General features: G+C 45.0%; 1 protein-coding gene across 7 annotated transcripts in view; it reads right to left on the bottom strand.

The window, feature by feature from the left end:
- The window catches only part of LOC125455012 (retinol dehydrogenase 13-like), an 84,846-nt gene that overhangs the window by 6,396 nt on the left and 60,117 nt on the right, over positions 1 to 18,333 (bottom strand). For 6 of the 7 annotated variants that reach the window (XR_009446127.1, XM_059648400.1, XM_059648399.1 and 3 more), the window contains one exon: positions 761 to 862. The exons of the other annotated variant lie outside the window; for it this stretch is intronic. Coding sequence is in view for 5 of the 6 variants with exons in the window: in XM_059648400.1 (XP_059504383.1) it covers positions 761 to 862 (102 nt within the window). In the remaining variant the exon portion in view is untranslated. The remainder of the gene's footprint in view (positions 1 to 760; positions 863 to 18,333) is intronic. 7 annotated transcript variants of the gene reach the window in all.

Here is an 18,333-nt window from a genome sequence, read left to right as displayed (position 1 = left end):
CATAGAAGTCAGAGTGTGAGAAGCCAAAGACCTTGAAAGGGAGTGTTAAATTATGTCCTTTGTAATTGAGTTATTTAAATAACAGAAATTTAACAATTGGATTACATTTGTTTCCTGTGTAAGGAAGCTTAAGAGGAGATGCCTTGAGCATTAAAACTGTAGGAGTATTTTGTAGGTCACTGACTAATTATCACAGTACCTTGGGGTCTACAGTCATTGCATGGGGACAATAATTCTACCAAAAGTTTAACTGTCACAAACAAGGACTTGAATTAAATTGAATCTGATAACCCAAGTTCCAAAATGACTTCCTTTAGTGCTTGCCCAGCAGGAAAACATGGTAGATGTCAATTGGTTCCTTAGTAAATGAAAGTTATTTGGGACGATGTCTCATCATCAGAAGTTTCAAACAAGCACCAAAACAGAACTAGTACTGGAAGGGCTCTCCCAGTAGGTCCTTCTTAGATGTCAGCTATCTCAACCACTTTCTCATGGTGGCTGTGGCAGGGAAGAGTTCATTGTCTGTTGTTTCCACATGGAGAATACTTCTGCAAAAGTCTGGAGAAAGTTACCATAGTTTTTAAAGCAAGTTTCATCCCAAGCAGCTCCATGGTGTCGGACTGACTGCTGTATGGTGTACTTCCACAGGAACAACCAAGATAAACAACAGTGGCTGGAAGGCTGTCAACTCAGCGATGAATGCTCTTTCCCAGAAAGGCTCTTGTAATTCATGAAATTGAGAAGTAGTTTAATTACTTACCCAATGTTGTACTGGAAAGTTTTGATTTATGCATCCCTGTGTGTCTGCCAAGTTCTGTGTTAACCACCCCTGGGTGCACAGCATTGACTGTAACATTACTCCCTGATCAGAAAATAAAAAAAATTAAATCTTGTTTTACCTGCGAAATTACATTGGAAGCATCAAAAATGAAAGTCTACACTGCCCTTGACTGTTCAAGTTAAAGCACTGAGTAGCTGTTGACATTCAAACTGGACGATGTGGACATTAGTCCATAGTTCTCACTGTTAAGTTTCATGGTGAATAATGCCCACAACTCATCTGGAGATCAGTCAGGTCAATATGGCACTTGTGTTGTGAAATGTTAACAAAACACTGTATGGGGATTACATTTTGTGATCGGTCTGGTTTAGATAACTTGAAGTCAGCTTACCTTACAAAATTGAGTCATCCGCAAAGTTCACATAGCATGTTTTTTGACATTTAAAAAAAATTGTACAAAGAGAACTCTACACTCTTTCAGCAGTGAGAAACACGCTGTGTGGGTGAGATAGAGGGGGGAAACAGGTTGAAACCCAGCACCTCCAAAAAAAAAATAAAAACTGGCCTTAAACCTGTGAGTAAAACACAGTTGTAATGACAATAAACAGAATTTGTTTGTTTTCTTCTTTGGTAATTAGCACGTCAAATTGAATAAAGTAGTTCTTATTTTGGAAATTCCTCAGTATTATCGTATTGATTATTTGTAGACTAACTAGTGTTTGGGTATCTTTACTGGCTGATCTCTCTATAAAAGGGATTGGATGTAATAGTTTTCAAAAACAAAGTTTGCAAAGATATTGCTACATCTGCTGATTTAGTAGCAGTGTTAACTTATCCAGAGCCAGACAAATCTTTTATACAGCTCCATAAATGACATTTAGTCCAAGTGATAGCCAACTTGTAGCATGCACACGTGTGAACTGTTGGATTTTGCAGCTAAATTTAATTTGATAACAATCACTTATGATTTCAGCTAAAGTTATCACTTGACAAGACAGACTTAGACAGAAATGCGGCTTGATACGTCAATATTTTGATTTGTTTTGGTTTCAACAATTATATTTCTTGCTGAAACACAAGCATGCTATGCTGCATACTTTGCTTTAATAAAACAGAATGTTAACAAAAATACAAAATAGAATAAACCAAACAATTTAGCGATTCAAGCATACTTAAACACAGTAAAAATAAAATTCTATTAAACTCAGTAACTCCTTCATAAAACTGACAACAAAAAAAACCAAAACTGCTTTTGTATTACACCCAAACACTGATTACAGTCCCCCAAAATAGCATTCTCATCCCACAGTCCCTGAATCAAACACCTTAGAAGATCTATATTACTGAAACTTCAATTTTTTGACTGAAACCGAACATAGCTTCAGGAAGAAGTTTCCCATGCCCAAGTGTTACAACATGGAGGCCGACCACTGAAATAAATCAGCCTTTCTACCTTTGCATTCACAACACAGTAAAAATAACATGAAGACTCTCAAACAGTCACACCACTGATTTGTAATAGCCTCTGCGAATAATTCATTTCCAGATTGGTTCTGTGTCTTATCTACACAGTAACTTTAGCAGAGAAATTAAACAACACATGAAACTGATGAATGTCTGTGCTATAAACTTGAAACATTTGTTCATAAATTTTATTCACATAAAAGTGAAACACACACCTGCAGTTAAGGGATAAACTAAGGAAAACAACAAACTTGGCTTAAATGGCTTTTATGATGAGTTGTTTCATAGGCATATACGTGGACTCCTTGGTCACCTTTCAGAAATGTTGACTTGGTCACCTTTTCAGTTCACCTAGGCAAAGGCAGTAATACTTCTAACTTAGCTTTCGACTCTTTGGGCTTCCAGAAGCCAGTGTATCACAATAGGCAGAGAGCTTTCAAATCTTCATGCTGTCTCAGCAGCAGACCACAATCACCTCACAAAAAAGTTAAAAGAAAAGACTTTAATCCTCGTTTCACCCTGAAGGAGAATGGTACAGACTCTTGAGGCCTCGATTATGATTCAATAATTGCCATCTGCGTGAACGTAGGGTCTCTTCAAAACTTGCCAGAATAAATTCCCAGGTTATTGGCCAACTTCAACTATCTGTTCAAACAAAGTGGCACAGTGGGTCAGTGGTTAGCACTGCTGTCTCATAGCACCAGGGGCCCATGCTCGATTCCCCCTTGGGCAACTGTCTGTGTACAGTTTACACATTCTCCGAGTCTGCGGAGATTCCTCCGGGTGCTCCGGTTTCCTCCCACAGACCAAAAAGATGTGCAGGGTTGGATGGACTGGCCATGCTAAATTGCCCATAGTGTTCAGGAATGCATAGATTAGGTGGGTATAGGGAATGGGTCCGAGTGGGATGCTCTGATGACCAGAGTGGACTAGTTGGGTCGAAGGGCCTGTTTCCACACTTGTAGGGGTTCTGTGGATAACTATGGATAATGCTCTTTCCAGAGTCCATTTGTTAGAACGTTTTAAAGTCAAGGCTCAGTGCACAATTGGCCTGCAAGCCCAGCTGTCCCAAAGTGCACTAGTTATTTCCAGTTCTGAATTCAAAACTGATAAGAAGGTTAAGAATAAAAATATTGAAAACAAAAACAGACTGGGTTCCAACATCAGCTTTAATCTACTCATCTTTAAGTAACCTCTTTTGGGTTTTATCCCAACACTTGCACATAAGAAATAGTAGCATGATTAGAGAATTGACCGCCAAGCCATCCTGAAATTCAACAAGACCATTGCTCATATATGGCATCGATAGGAAAGATAAGAACAAACTTGTTGCACTTGGAGGCATTAAAGACTTGGGGTCATGATTTAAGTTAGGTGAGAAGGTTTAGAGGGGATGCAAGGAAAAACTTTCAGCCAGAGAGATACTGAGACTCACTGGCTCTAAGGGTGGTAAAGGCAGAAACCCCCATAACATTTAAGGTATATTTAGATGTGTGAACTTGTTTTGCCAAGGGATACAAGGCAATTGGCCAAGTACTGGAAAAAGAGGATCACAGTAATTAGGTGGTTGTTTTCGATACAATGGTTTGAAGAGCCTTTCACTCAGTTGTAGATCTCTCTAACCTGCCCAGGCCTCAACTACTCTTTCATATCACCTCAGTGTAGCCATAACTCCTGCATATTTAAATTAAAAAAAACACACCACCCCCCTCTTCAGATACCTCTGGCAACCTAGTCTCCACCAACACTTACGGTTAGTAAGTTATGGTAAAGAGGTGATGCAGGAAAATAGCAAATGCACTAGTAATTATTTACCAAAATTCACTGGACTCTGGGGTGGTTCCTGCAGATTGGAAAACAGCCAATGTGACACCACTGTTTAAAAAGGAAGTAGGCAAAAAGCAGGTAACTATAGGCCAGTTAGCTTAACTTTGGTAGTGGGGAAAATGCTTGAATCTAGCATTAAGGAAGAAATAGCAAGACATCTGGATATAAATTGTCCCACTGGGAACACCCAGCATGGGTTCATGAAGAGTAGGTAACGTTTAACTAATTTGGTGGAATTTTTTGAGGACATTACTTGCATGGTCGACAATGGGGAACCCGCGGATGTGGTGTATCTAGATTTCCAGAAGGCATTTGACAAGATGCCACACCAAAGGCTGCTACATAAGATAAAGTTGCAGGTATTACAGGTAATGTATTAGCATGGATAAAAGATTGGTTGACCAGCAGAAAGCAAAGGGTAGGAGTAAATGGGTGCTTTTCTGGTTGGCTATCAGTGGCTAGTGGTGTGCCTCAGGGATCAATGTTGGAACTGCAATTGTTTACAATTTACATAGATGATTTGGAGTTGGGGACTAAGTGTGGTTGTCAACATTTGTTTATGACACTAAGATGAGTGGTAGAGCAAAGCGTGCAGAAGACAGTCTGCAGAGGGATACAGATAGTCCAACTAAGTGGGCAAAGGTCTGGCAGATGGACTGCAACGTTGACAAGTGTTAGGTCATCCATTTTGGTAGGAATAACAGCAAAAATGGACTATGTTTTAAATGATAAAAAAAATTGCAGCACGCTGCTGTGCAGAGGGACTTGGGTGTCCTTGTGTATGAATCACCAGAAGTAGGATTGCAGGTGAGGCAGGTAATTAAAAAGGCAAATGGAATTTTGTCTGCCGTTGCTAGAGGGATGGAGTTTAAAAACAGGGAAGCTATGCTGCCGCTGGAAAGGGTCCTGGTGAGGCCTGTGTGCAGTTTTGGTGTCCTTACTTGAGAAGGGATATACTAGCACTGGAGGGGATGCAGACGAGATTCACTCAGTTGATTCAAAATTGAGACGGTTGGATTATGAGGAGAGACTGAGTAGACTGGGATTGTATTCACTGGAATTCAGAAGAAGGAAGGGAGATCTTACAGAAACACAAGATTATGAAGGGAATAGATAAGGTGGAGGCAGGGAGGTTGTTTCCGCTAGCAGGTGAAACTAGTAGAGGGCATTGCCTCAAAATAAAAGGGAAGATATAGCACTGAGGTCAGGAGGAACTTCTTCACCCAAAGGATTGTGAATCTGTGGAATTCCCTGCTCAGTGAAGCGGTTGAAGCTGCCTCGCTAAATGTTTTTAAGGCAAGGTAGATAAATTTTTGAACAGTAAAGGAATTAAGGGTTATGGTGAGTGGGCGGTTAAGTGGAGCGGAGTGTCAAAAAGATCAGCCATGATCTTATTAAATGGTAGGGCAGGCTCCAGGGACCAGCTGGCCTACTCCTGCTCCTAGTTCTTATGTTAGGGAATTCCAGACATTTACTACCCTCTGGGAGCAGAAATTCTTTTTGATCTGTTTTACAAGTGTCCCCTAGTTTCAGACTACCCTATTGTTCGTTTTCTCAATACCTACTGTCAAGCCCTCTCAGAATTTTGTATATTTCAAATCAGATCACCACTCAACTTCTATACACCAATGTATGAAGGCCTAACTGTTTAGCAGTTCTTGAAAACGGCAATTAAAACAGTACACAGTACTCCAGCTGTAGTCTAGCCACTATCCTGCACAGTCGTAACAGGATTAGTCAATTTTTAAACTCCAATCCATTTCCAACCACCCTAACTAGTTGGTGCACCTGTATGCAAACACTTTATTTCAAACATATACTTTATCCCTAAGAATATAGAAGCACTTACAAATGTTCTAAATCAGTTCTGTACAGTCTTTGCAAAGAAAACAAAATTGAAAAAAATTGGAATTTGGACATTTCTTAAGCTTCTCTCCAGTTGCAAAACCAAAGGGCATTTTCTACTCATGCACAAAACATTTTGAACGGGCATTTTAAGACACAGAAGGTCTGACAACGGGACTGACCCTTGATATTTTGGTAGAAAGATCCTAGATGGCAGTGTTTTCCCCACTATACCTCAGCAGCAGCTGCCTCAAGCTTCAGTGCATCTCTCAGCGCACCTTGGAATATGCCAGAATTCAGCACTCACACAGTCAATGGCACTCTTCACACTCGAAGACCAACAAGCTTCAGGCAGACCAAACAGTGCCTTTCACCAAGTTGTTGGCACCATTGATGTTTGAGCGTGTGTCCAGGAGAGCAGCCCATAGAGAAGAGACTTGTGTCACAGAGCTGCCTGATAGAAACCATTAGACCCGCTTTGCGAAGGAACAATCCAGAACGGAGGTGTGTGACGGTGTCTTCTTCCTGCAGCTGCTTCAAAGACAGCATGCAGTGGCACAGAAACAGGCACATGTGAAAGATCTCACCACCAGCCAGACTATGTTGGAAAATTATGGCGTTGCTCCATTCTGCTAAATGACTGACAGTCTGTTCAGACATCCATGTGTCAGGATTTCCATTTTATAAAATCACATGTTGACTGTCTGATGGTATTAATGTTTTTGAAATATTCTGCTACTCTTTGCCCCAATAACAGATGTTCAGCCAGGTAGCCTATAGTTTCCTTTTTGCTTCCCTCCCTTCTTGAGCATCGAAACCACATTGGCAAATTGCTAATGTGCTGGAACACTCACAGAACTGAGTTCTGGAATATTTTGAACAATGGCTCCAGTATTTCCATAGCCAATATGTTTGAAACTTTCACATGCAGGCCATTTGTTATCAATTCCCAGTGGCATCCTCCAACGGTCCTACTCGCTTCGATTTAAAAAAAAACAAATACCGAGAATCTCTGTCATCTGTTATATTTCTTGCCAATTTACTTTCATAACTAACTCTCTGCCTCTTAACTTTTTAAGTCAACCATTGCTAACTCTGCCTCTGGCATACCACCAATTTTTGCTGCTATGCGCGCCTTGGTTTGATTTGGACATCTTGGTTAATCATGGGTGCTTCCCATTGGCCCCTACTTGATGACTAGAATAAATCTGGGTTTAGCATAATGAAATATCTGCCACTCATCCACTGACTTTTCCCTTACTCTATTTTCCAGCCCGCTTCAGGCAACTTTCTTCATATATCTAATGGCTCTTATTTAAGTTGAGGTCACTGGTTTGAGACCCAAGTTGCTTTCCTTCAAACTGAAATTGAAATGCTTTGATGTTGCGATCACTACTCCCTAGAGGATCCTTATTTGCGAAATCTGCTATTATCAATTACTACCTCAAAAATAGCCTTTCCCAGGTAGGTTCTGCAATATAACAAAAAGTGTGAAGCTGGATGAACACAGCAGGCCAAGCAGCATCTCAGGAGCACAAAAGAGGATGTTTCGGGCCGAGACCCTTCACAGAGGGGGATGGGGTGAGGGTTCTGGAATAAATAGGAAGAGAGGGGGAGGCGGACCAAAGATGGAGAGAAAAGAAGATAGGTGGAGAGGAGAGTATAGGTGGGGAGGTAAGGATGGGATAGGTCAGTCCAGGGAAGACGGACAGGTCAAGGGAGGTGGGACGAGGTTGTAGGTAGGAAATGGAGGTGCGGCTTGGGGTGGAAAGAAGGGATGGGTGAGAGGAAGAGCAGGCTAGGGAGGCAGAGACAGGCTGGGCTGGTTGTGTGATGCAGTGGGGGGAGGGGACGAACTGGGCTGGTTTTGGGATGCAGTGGGGGAAGGGGAAACTTTGAAGCTGGTGAAGTCCACATTGATACCATTGGGCTGCAGGGTTCCCAAGCGAATATGAGTTGCTGTTCCTGCAACCTTCGGGTGGCATCATTGTGGCACTGCAGGAGGCCCATGATGGACATGTCATCTAAAGAATGGGAGGGGGAGTGGAAATGGTTCGCAACTGGGAGGTGCAGTTGTTTATTGCGAACCAAGTGGAGGTGGTTTGCAAAAGCAGTCCCCAAGCCTCCGCTTGGTTTCCCCAATGTAGAGGAAGCCACACCGGGTACAATGGATACAATATACCACATTGGCAGACGTGCAGGTGAACCTCTGCTTGATATGGAAAGTCATCTTGGGGCCTGGGATAGGGGTGAGAGAGGTGGTGTGGGGGCAAGTGTAGCACTTCCTGCGGTTGCAGGGCAAGGTGCTGGGTGTGGTGGGGTTGGAGGGCAGTGTGGAGCGAACAAGGGAGTCACAGAGAGAATGGTCTCTCCGGAAAGCAGACAAAGGGTGGGGATGGAAAAATGTCTTGGGTGGTGGGGTCGGATTGTAGATGGCGGAAGTGTCGGAGGATGATGCGTTGTATCCGGAGGTTGGTGGGGTGGTGTGTGAGAACGAGGGGGCTCCTCTTTGGGCGGTTGTGGCGGGGGCGGGGTGTAAGGGATGTGTTGCGGGACACGCGGTCAAGAGCGTTCTCGACCACTGTGGGGGTGGGGGGGGGAGGGGGGGGGGTGGGTTGCGGTCCTCAAAGAAGTTGAGCATCTGGGATGTGCGGGAGTGGAATGCCTCATCCTGGGAGCAGATGCGGCAGAGGCAGAGGAATTGGGAATAGGGGATGGAATTTTTGCAGGAGGGTGGGTGGGAGGAGGTGTATTCTAAGTAGCTGTGGGAGTCGGTGGGCTTGAAATGGACATCAATTACAAGCTGGTTGCCTGAGATGGAGACTGAGGTGTCCAGGAAGGTGAGGGATGTGTTGGAGATGGCCCAGGTGAACTTGAGGTTGTGGTGGATGATGTTGGTGAAGTGGATGAACCGTTCGAGCTCCTCTGGGGAGCAAGAGGCGGTGCAGATACAGTCATCAATGTAACGGAGGAAGAGGTGGGGTTTGGGGCCTGTGTAGGTGCGGAAGAGGGGCTGTTCCATGTAACCTACAAAGAGGCAGGCATAGCTGGGGCCCATGGCTACCCCCGTGTCTGTGGGAAGTGGGAGGAATCGAAAGAGAAGTTGTTGAGGGTGAGGACAAGTTCGGCTAGGCAGATGAGGGCGTCAGTGGAGGGGGACTGGTTGGGCCTGCGGGACAGGAAGAAGCAGAGGGCCTTGAGGCCATCTGCATGAGGAATACAGGTGTATAGGGACTGGACGTCCATGGTAAAAATGAGGTGTTGGGGGCCAGGAAATTGGAAGTTCTGGAGGAGGTGGAGGGCGTGGGTGGTGTCACGGACGTAGGTAAGGAGTACCTGGACGAAAGGGGAGAAAATGGAGTCCAGATAGGTGGAGATGAGTTCGGTGGGGCAGGAACAGGCTGAGACAATGGGTCGACCAGGGCAGGCATGTTTGTGGATTTTGGGAAGGAGATAGAAACGGGCCGTGTGGGGTTGGGGAATAATGAGGTTGGAGGCTGTGTGTGGGAGGTCCCCTGAGGTGATGAGGTCATGAATGATGTTGGAGATGGTGGTTTGGTGCTTGGGGGGTGGGGTCATGATCAAGGGGGCGGTAGGAGGTGGTGTCGGAGAGTTGGCGTTTGGCCTCGGCGATGTAGAGGTCAGTGCGCTATACTACCAATGCGCCACCCTTTTCTGGGGGTTGGAGTGGAGGGCAGCCCATTCTGCAGGGGAGAGGTTGGAGTGGGTGAGAGGGGTGGAGAGGTTGAGGTGGTTAATGTCTCGACAGCAGTTGGAGATGAAGAGGTTGAGGGTGGGTAGGAGGCCTGGGGGTGGTGTCCAGGAGGAGGACTTGTGTTGGAAGCGGTTGAAGGGATCAGTGGAGGGAGGGTTAGGTTCCCGGTTGAAGAAGTAAGCATGGAGGCAAAGGCGGCAGAAACACTGCTCTATGTCCAAACGTGACTGGTATTTGTTGATGTGTGGTTGTAGGGGGACAAAGGTGAGCCCCTTGCTCAGGACTGACCGTTCGTCCTCAGTCAGTGGGAGGTCTGAGGGGATGGTGAAGATTCGGCAGGGCTCAGTGGGGTGGTGTCCTCTGGGGTTGCTGGCTGTGGAAGTTGTGGGCAGAGCAATGAGGTTGCCGGCTGTGGGCGGGGTTCCGTCGGCGTCAGCTGTAGGCGGGCCTCTCAGTCTCCATCTCAGGCAACCAGCTTGTAACTGATGTCCATTTCAAGCCCACCAACTCCCACAGCTACCTAGAATACACCTCCTCCTACCCACCCTCCTGCAAAAATTCCATCCCCTATTCCCAATTCCTCCGCCGCATCTGCTCCATGGATGAGGCGTTCCACTCCTGCACATCCAAGATGTCCAAGTTCTTCAGGGACCACAACTTCTACCCCCCCACCCCACAGTGGTCGAGAACGCCCTTGACAGAGTATCCCGCAACACATCCCTCACACCCCGCCCACGCCACAACCGCCCAAAGAGGAGCCCCCTCGTTCTCACACACCACCCCACCAACCTCCGGATACAACGCATCATCCTCCAACAATTCTGCCATCTACAATCTGACCCCACCACCCAAGACATTTTTCCATCCCCACCCTTGTTTGCTTTCCGGAGAGACCACTCTCTCCGTGACTCCCTTGTTCGCTCCACACTGCCCTCCAACCCCACCACACCCAGCACCTTCCCCTGCAACCACAGGAAGTGCTACACTTGCCCCCACACCTCCTCTCTCACCCCTATCCCAGGCCCCAAGATAACTTTCCACATTAAGCAGAGGTTCACCTGCACGTCTGCCAATGTGGTATACTGTATCCATTGTACCCGGTGTGGCTTCCTCTACATTGGGGAAACCAAGCGGAGGCTTGGGGACCGCTTTGCAGAACACCTCCGCTCGGTTCACAATAAACAACTGCGCCTCCCAGTTGCAAACCATTTCAACTCCCCCTCCCATTCTTTAGATGACATGTCCATCATGGGCCTCCTGCAGTGCCACAATGATGTCACCCAAAGGTTGCAGGAACAGCAACTCATATTCCGCTTAGGAACCCTGCAGCCCAATGGTATCAATGTGGACTTCACCAGCTTCAAAATCTCCCCTTCCCCCACTGCATCCCAAAACCAGCCCAGTTCGTCCCCTCCCCCCACTGCATCACACAACCAGCCCAGCCTGTCTCTGCCTCTTCCTGTCATGGACAAAGTCTGGTCATCCTGTCGCCCATCCTTTCCTCCCACCCCAAGCCGCACCTTCATTTCCTACCTACAACCTCATCCCACCTCCCTTGACCTGTCCGTCTTCCCTGGACTGACCTATCCCCTCCCTACCTCCCCACCTATACTCTCCTCTCCACCTATCTTTTCTCTCCATCTTCGGTCCGCCTCTCCCTCTCTTCCTATTTATTCCAGAACCCTCACCCCATCCCCCTCTCTGATGAAGGGTCTCGGCCCAAAATGTCAGCTTTTGTGCTCCTGAGATGCTGCTTGGCCTGCTGTGTTCATCCAGCTTCACACTTTATTATCTTAGATTCTCCAGCATCTGCAGTTCCCATTATCTCTGATACTAGGTTCTGCAATATACTGCTTTACCGAAAAAAAATCCCTGATATACAAGATAAATTTCCAGAGTGCGTCTCCTTGCCCAACTAATTTGTTTGGTAAATATGTTGACTAAAACCACCGAATTGCAGTGCCCCTCTTGAATGTCTCCATTATCTCCCAATTGATAATTCATTGAGGCAACTTTTCTGGGCCTGTAAACAAATCCCACCCTTGCCATCCCTAATTTCTACCCAAACTGCTTACACATAAAAAATTGCTCCTATACCATCACTTACAATTGTATGGATGCCTTCCTTTAAGCTGCCCAAGTTACCCTACCTTCTATTCCTTTGTCTATCCTTATATTATGTCAAATACCATTGAATATTGAGATCCAGTCTTAGTAACCCTGTATCCAAGTCTCCAATAACAGCTATCAAGTCAATCATTTATTTCCGTTTATGCCGAGAATTCATCTATCTTGTTATCTGAATACAGACAGCATTAAATCAAATGCCTTAAATTGACCTGACTTTTTACTTTGTTTGTTTCTCATCTTGGCTGCACTCCTTTATATTTTCTAACCCTTCCTATCAATTTAATTATCTGCCTCTTCACTACCCTGAATCTCTGTTCTCTCGCTTATTTCTGTTATTTTTTTTAAACACTTGGGGCAGCACGCTGGCTCAATGGTTAGCACTGCTACCTCTCAGCGCCAGGGGCCTGGGTTTGATTCCACCCTCGGGCGACTGTATGTGGTGTTTGCCCATTTTCCCCATTCTGCGTGGGTTTTCTCCAGGCGCTCTGGTTTCCTCCCACAGTCCAAAGATGTGCAGGGTAGGTGGATAGGCCATACTAAATTGCCCAGCGTTCAGGGACGTGTCAATTAGGGAGGTTATAGGGAGATGGATCTTGGTGGGATGCTCTGGAGGGTTGGTGTGGACTTGTTGAGCCAAAAGGGCCTGTTTCCACACTGTAGGGATTCTAATATTCTAAAGATTACCTTCAATTGAATCATTCCCCCCTCCAATTAATCTGAATTCCTTTCTACAGAGCAGCTACTATTATCAGAGTTATGAACAGACCTCTCATGAGAGCTCATTCTTCTTTGCACCTTCGCTGTAGCTGTAACATTATATTCTGCATTCTGTTCTATTACCATGGCGTATTTGCGTGAAGTATGATTTGTCTAGTCAGCATGCAAAACAAAATTTTTCATTATCTCAGTACATGCGACAACAATAAACCAAATCAACTTGTTATATATTTTGCCAGGATACACCGTTCTTTTCCTTTAGTACTGGTGCCAGTACCCAATGAATCGGTACCCATTTCTCTCGCACCAACCTTTGAGCCAAGCATTTAACTCTAACCTTACTTACCCAATGTTTATTTGCATGTGGCACAGGCAGTAATCTTTTTGGTATTACCTTTACGATTCTGATTCTTAATTTAGCCCTGAGCTGCTCGTAATCACTCAGCAGAACATCTGTCTTAGTCTTATTTATTTGTTCGTATTCTAACATGGACTGCAGCAACTGGATCCTCCTCATCCCCCAGGAGGCTCTGTTGGGTTTCAGGTTTCTCTGTTCTTGCTTTGAAAAACACTGTTCACTTCACAATACTATCCTCTCTTACCAATACTCTCTACCAATTCTCTTTCCTCCACAATTTAATGTTAGTCTGTATCATGGTGCTGTAATCAGTACAATGATTCTCCTTGCAGTCTATACCCTCATGCTTATTGGACAAGGGCACTGACTAAAACCCCTCCAAAGCTATGTTCTGGATCTCCGTACCTGCCTTATTTGCATTCATACCACATCAAATTCACTGTGGTTAATCTAAGAAGGTGTGTCTGCCCTTGAACCTTTGTCCATGTATATTTTCCCCTTCTTGATGTGCACAAGAGTCTGCAGCTGAGTCTCCAGCTCATCAACTAAGCCTAAGTTCTTTGAATAGCCAAAACCTTCCGTAGATCTCAAAGGGGTAGTGCCCTTCTCACCACAGGCCAGGCAAAGTCTTGGTGCTTGTTGGGAAGTTCTGGTGATCCTGCCAAAATGACTGACAGTCTGCTCAGGGAACAACCCAACAGGATCTACCCTCTCCTTTTCCCAGAGTCTTGATGACACTATGTGTTGACCGTTTCCTGATGGAAGTTTGGTCAACGGTGCTCTTCTTTGCAAATTTCTTCATAAAAAGATAGGTGATACATGACAGTCCAAATACTTGGAGCGTTCTTAGGCATCAAAGCCAGTTCCATCCTTCGCAATACCAGGAACAGGTAAAACCTCAGTACACAGTGACATCTGGTGTTTGTGCAGCAAGAGATAATGGGAACTGCAGATGCTGGAGAATTCCAAGATAATAAAATGTGAGGCTGGATGAACACAGCAGGCCAAGCAGCATCTCAGGAGCACAAAAGCTGACGTTTCGGGCCTAGACCCTTCATCAGAGAGATCTTTGTGCAGCAAGGGTTGACACACAGCTTGATGCAGCTAGCCATCAAGTATATCCTTTCCCTGCTTATCCAGAGCTTTATACATGGTATCCCTGTGGACATGGTTCATTTTTGGTGAAGAGAAGATGGCATGGGTGACTATGTGGCCCTGGTCAGGGCCATTTTCAACATATCCAAGAGTGCCTCAGACCCGATGACCAGGTTTTTAAACTTGTAATGGAGTGGGAGCAGTGCTCCCAAAAGCCCAATTTCTGCCTCACCTTGACAATATGCTCCTGCCAAGATTTTGTGCATGACCCAGCCCCTCCAAAGCACATTCCCAACACTTTCAGGTAATCGGTCCTGACAATGAGGATGATGAAGGACTACATATGAGGCTCATTCTCAATATCCTACTAGAAAGGTAATATTTACCTTCTGCATTTGTGCTTTACTGTTTCACCTGATAGAAAGAAGATAGTAAGATTAAAAAAGGCCTCACAAACCGAAAAGTGTAGTCCACCCAAGTTTAAAGGCATTACAAGAAAAAAAATTCACAAAAGGTCTACAAAAACAAATATTCTGATCCATTTACACTTTGCAATGTCACACCAATTGCAGTATAGCCCCTTGCCTGGTTTGTCTATTCCAGAACATTTTCCTGGATTGAATTCCACTTGCCACTGTCTGTCCACCTGACTAATCTATTGATGTTTTATTGTCTTCTACCACTTTGTTTCTATCAACCATACAACCAATTTAACAGATCTACAAACTTCTTAATCATTCCTACGTTTAAGTTTAAATGATTTACGTATGCCACCAAAAGCAATGGACTTTGTATCAAGCCCTGCAGAATCCCACTGGAAAATGCCGTGCAGTCAAAAACATTTCCTGGGTGTAATCCATTGCTTCCTGCCACTAAGCAAATTTTGGACCGAACTTTGCACTTTCCCTTGGATAACACGGACTTACTTTTCTGACCAGCATGCCAACTGGACCTTGTTGGAAGTCTCCTCATTCTACATTGGAGACATAAAATGTACTATTCATCCCACCCTCCAAAAAAGAACAAAAATGCAATCAGATTAGTAAGATATAAACTTCCCTTAATAAATCCATGATGGCTATCTTTAATTAATCTTTGCCTTTCAAAATAACAATTTACACTATACCTTAATATTTTTGCAATAATTCACTCACCAGACAGATCAGGCTGACTGGCCTATATTTAGTCAATAATTATATCACATTAGCAGCCCATCAGCCATCTGACATCATTTTTACAACAAGGAAGGATTCAAAGCCAATGGTCAGAGCCTCCGCAAATTCAATCTCTGCTCTCTTAGCTGCTGGAATAAATGTTATTCAGGTGATTTTTCCACGTTCAAACTAAACACCTTGATATTTCATCTCATTTTATACCAAGTACTTCACTGTCAACATCTAGTATATATTTTGTGAAGACAGACACAAAGTATTCAAAGAATACTGCTCATGGTCTTCAGTCTCCATGTACAAGTCACCCTTTTCAGTTCTAATGTAACACAATGGTAGATGCACTCTGAGCCAGGAGGCCCAGGTTCATGTTCCATCTGTTCTCAAGTAATAACATCAAACAGATTGATTAGAAAATATTTGCAAGTCACATATTTGGTGTTTCATCTTTTCCTATTTCTTTATTTATCTTCTAGTGTTTTATGGAGTTACAGAACATCTTTGGGTCTTTCTTGATTTTACTTGTCAATATTCTTGTATATTTTCTGATTGTTTTGTAACTGCTCAGTGTACTCTTCACCTCTGATAACAGGAAGGCAGTATAACATCCTAGAGACACATCTGCAGCTGAAAGAAGCCTGTCTGTTGCCTGAACTAATGAAACCCTTTCACAATTGATTTTCAGACTTGTCTCCTTTCTCTGTGTGCAGATGAGTCACGGAAAGGATTGTGAACTTGGTTCCTCCCATGACTACAGTCAGAACCTATGTCATAGCAGTATTCAAAGCTGAATAGTGGTTTCAGAGCAAGATGCTCTTGTGGGATTCCAATACTACATCCCTGGACCTCCTCATCTATCCATTCTCTCTCTGCCTGCACACTCTTACGCTATTGGGCCACACTCCATGAAGCATGCTATCCAAACAACTTCTGAAGCTCAGCAAATGCACTAGTGACACCAGCTACTGTCCGTACTCCAAAACCTGGTGTTAACACTTTTTGCACACAGTTGGATGGGGCATGAGAAATGTGTACCTGGTAATCCAAACTAATTTACTTATTTTAATTCTTTCCCTCTGAAAAACAATCTTTCTCAATTCAAAAACTGCACACATTTGCCATCAACTCTCAGTTTCTTCAATGATAAAACAGGGTTGACAGACACAGAGAATCAAGGAGTCAGCTCTACTAATAATACACCCTTAACCTCAACATAAATAGACGGCTGATTTAAAATACGTTATGATACGCCTGGTACCTGAGCCCCCACTACACCAAAAAGAGCAGCCCAGCTCCTCTCTTACCACTCCCCCTACAACTCAGCACCCTATTTCCATTTTCCCCACCCTGCTGCAGTTTCTCACCTACCACCACTACAAGCACAAAACTGATGTCAGAAATATTTGACCTGGAGTAAAGGAAATCAAAATTGTTAAGTATGAACACAATGGTAATTCACAGAGTAAACTGGGGAACAGTTTCATTGTTGAATGAACATTACAAAATACTGTTTATCACCAAGTCAGGTCTGCTCTGGGATTTGAAATTCAACCCAAACAAACCTGTTTTGTACCAGGTAGGACAATCTGAGAAACTCATGCACCTCAGGAATATTTTTACCTCGGTGGATCAAAGTTGCTGGATGCCAGTGTTTGTTTCCATTTCTGGGGATAGACTGGCCACTAGTATTGAAGACAAACCTACTTGACTCCCACAGCGACCTGAACTATACATCCTTACGCTGCACTTCCGTATGGACTCTATCCCATTCTCTCAGGTTTCTCCGTCTCTGTTGCATATGTTCAGATGAGGCCAACTTCGACAAGGGAGCCTCTGAAATGTCCACCTTCTTCCTCAACCAAGGGCTCCCCAGATCCATTGTCGACAGGGCCTTCAACCAGGTCTGGCCCATCTCCTGCACTTCTGCCCTCACCCCTTTTCTTCCCTCCCACAACAGTGATAGGGTTCCCCTTATCCTTACCCACATTCCCACCAACACCCACATCCAGAAGATCATCAGACACCATTTCCGCCACCTCCAGTGAGATGTCACCACCAGACACATTCCCCATCCCTCTCCTGTCTGCCTTCCACAGGGACCATTCACTCCGAGACACCCTGGTCCACACTTCCTTCACCCCAACACCTCCCGACAGCCCGACGGCATCTTCCCCTGTAACCAGGGAAGGTGCAGCACCTGCCTATTTACGTCCTCCCTCCCCAATATCTAGGGCCCAAACAGACCTTACAGGTCAAGCAACACTTCATCTGTACTCCCCAGAATCTAATCTACTGCATTTGCTGCTCCCAATGGGGTCTCCTCTACATTGGGGAAACGAAGCATAGATGTGGCAACTGCTCCACAGAACATCTCCGTTCTGCTCGCAAAAAAGACCCTGAAGTACCCGTTGCCTTCGACTTCAACACACCACCCTGCTCCTTGGCCAACATCTGTCGCTGGCTTGCTGCAGTGTTCCAGCAAAGCCCAACACAAGCTGGAAGAACAATGTCATTTTCCGTTCGGGGATCCTACAGCCCTCCAGACTCGATATCGAGTTCAATAATTTTAGAGCCTAAACTCTCCCATGTCCCAACCCCCTATCCCACACCCCAGGCCTTGTAACCACAGCCTGCCGTTACACGCCTGCCCCGTCCCCCATTGTTCGTCACTAACAGTCCCCATTAACAATTATTCACACTTCCAGCCTGATCATTAGCCACTCCGCTGTCTGTCCAACTGTCTCTCCATCTCTCCCTCTCGGGGCTCTATCCTATCGTTTACTCCGTACCCAAACCACCTCTCTATTTTCTGAATATAAACTGACGTTTTCACAGCCACCACCAGTTCTGAGGGAGGTCACCAGACCCGAAACGTTAACTGTTTTTCCCTTCACAGGTGCTATCAGACATTGAACTTTTCCAGCAGCTTGGTCTTTGTTCCTGATTTAAAGCATCCACAGTTCTTTCAGATTTACACAGGGGTGGATGCCTGCCTCATCAGCCTAGACCGGGAGAAGGCCTTTGACAGGATAATGTACACCTGCACGTACAGCCTGTTCTCCAAAATGGGCTTTGGGAAGGGAATCAGACTTTCGGTATGCAAACAGCATGTGTCATAATGTACTGAGGTTCTACCTGCCCCTGGTGTTCCAAAGGATGGGACTAGCCCCATTGTCACAGGACACTCCTAAGCAGTTGGGCCATTCCACATCACCTGTCCTTCATGGAGAGA

This window comes from Stegostoma tigrinum, chromosome 9 (genome assembly GCF_030684315.1).
Source record: "Stegostoma tigrinum isolate sSteTig4 chromosome 9, sSteTig4.hap1, whole genome shotgun sequence".
Lineage (NCBI taxonomy): Eukaryota > Metazoa > Chordata > Chondrichthyes > Orectolobiformes > Stegostomatidae > Stegostoma > Stegostoma tigrinum.
This window is presented reverse-complemented; position numbering and strand designations above follow the sequence as displayed.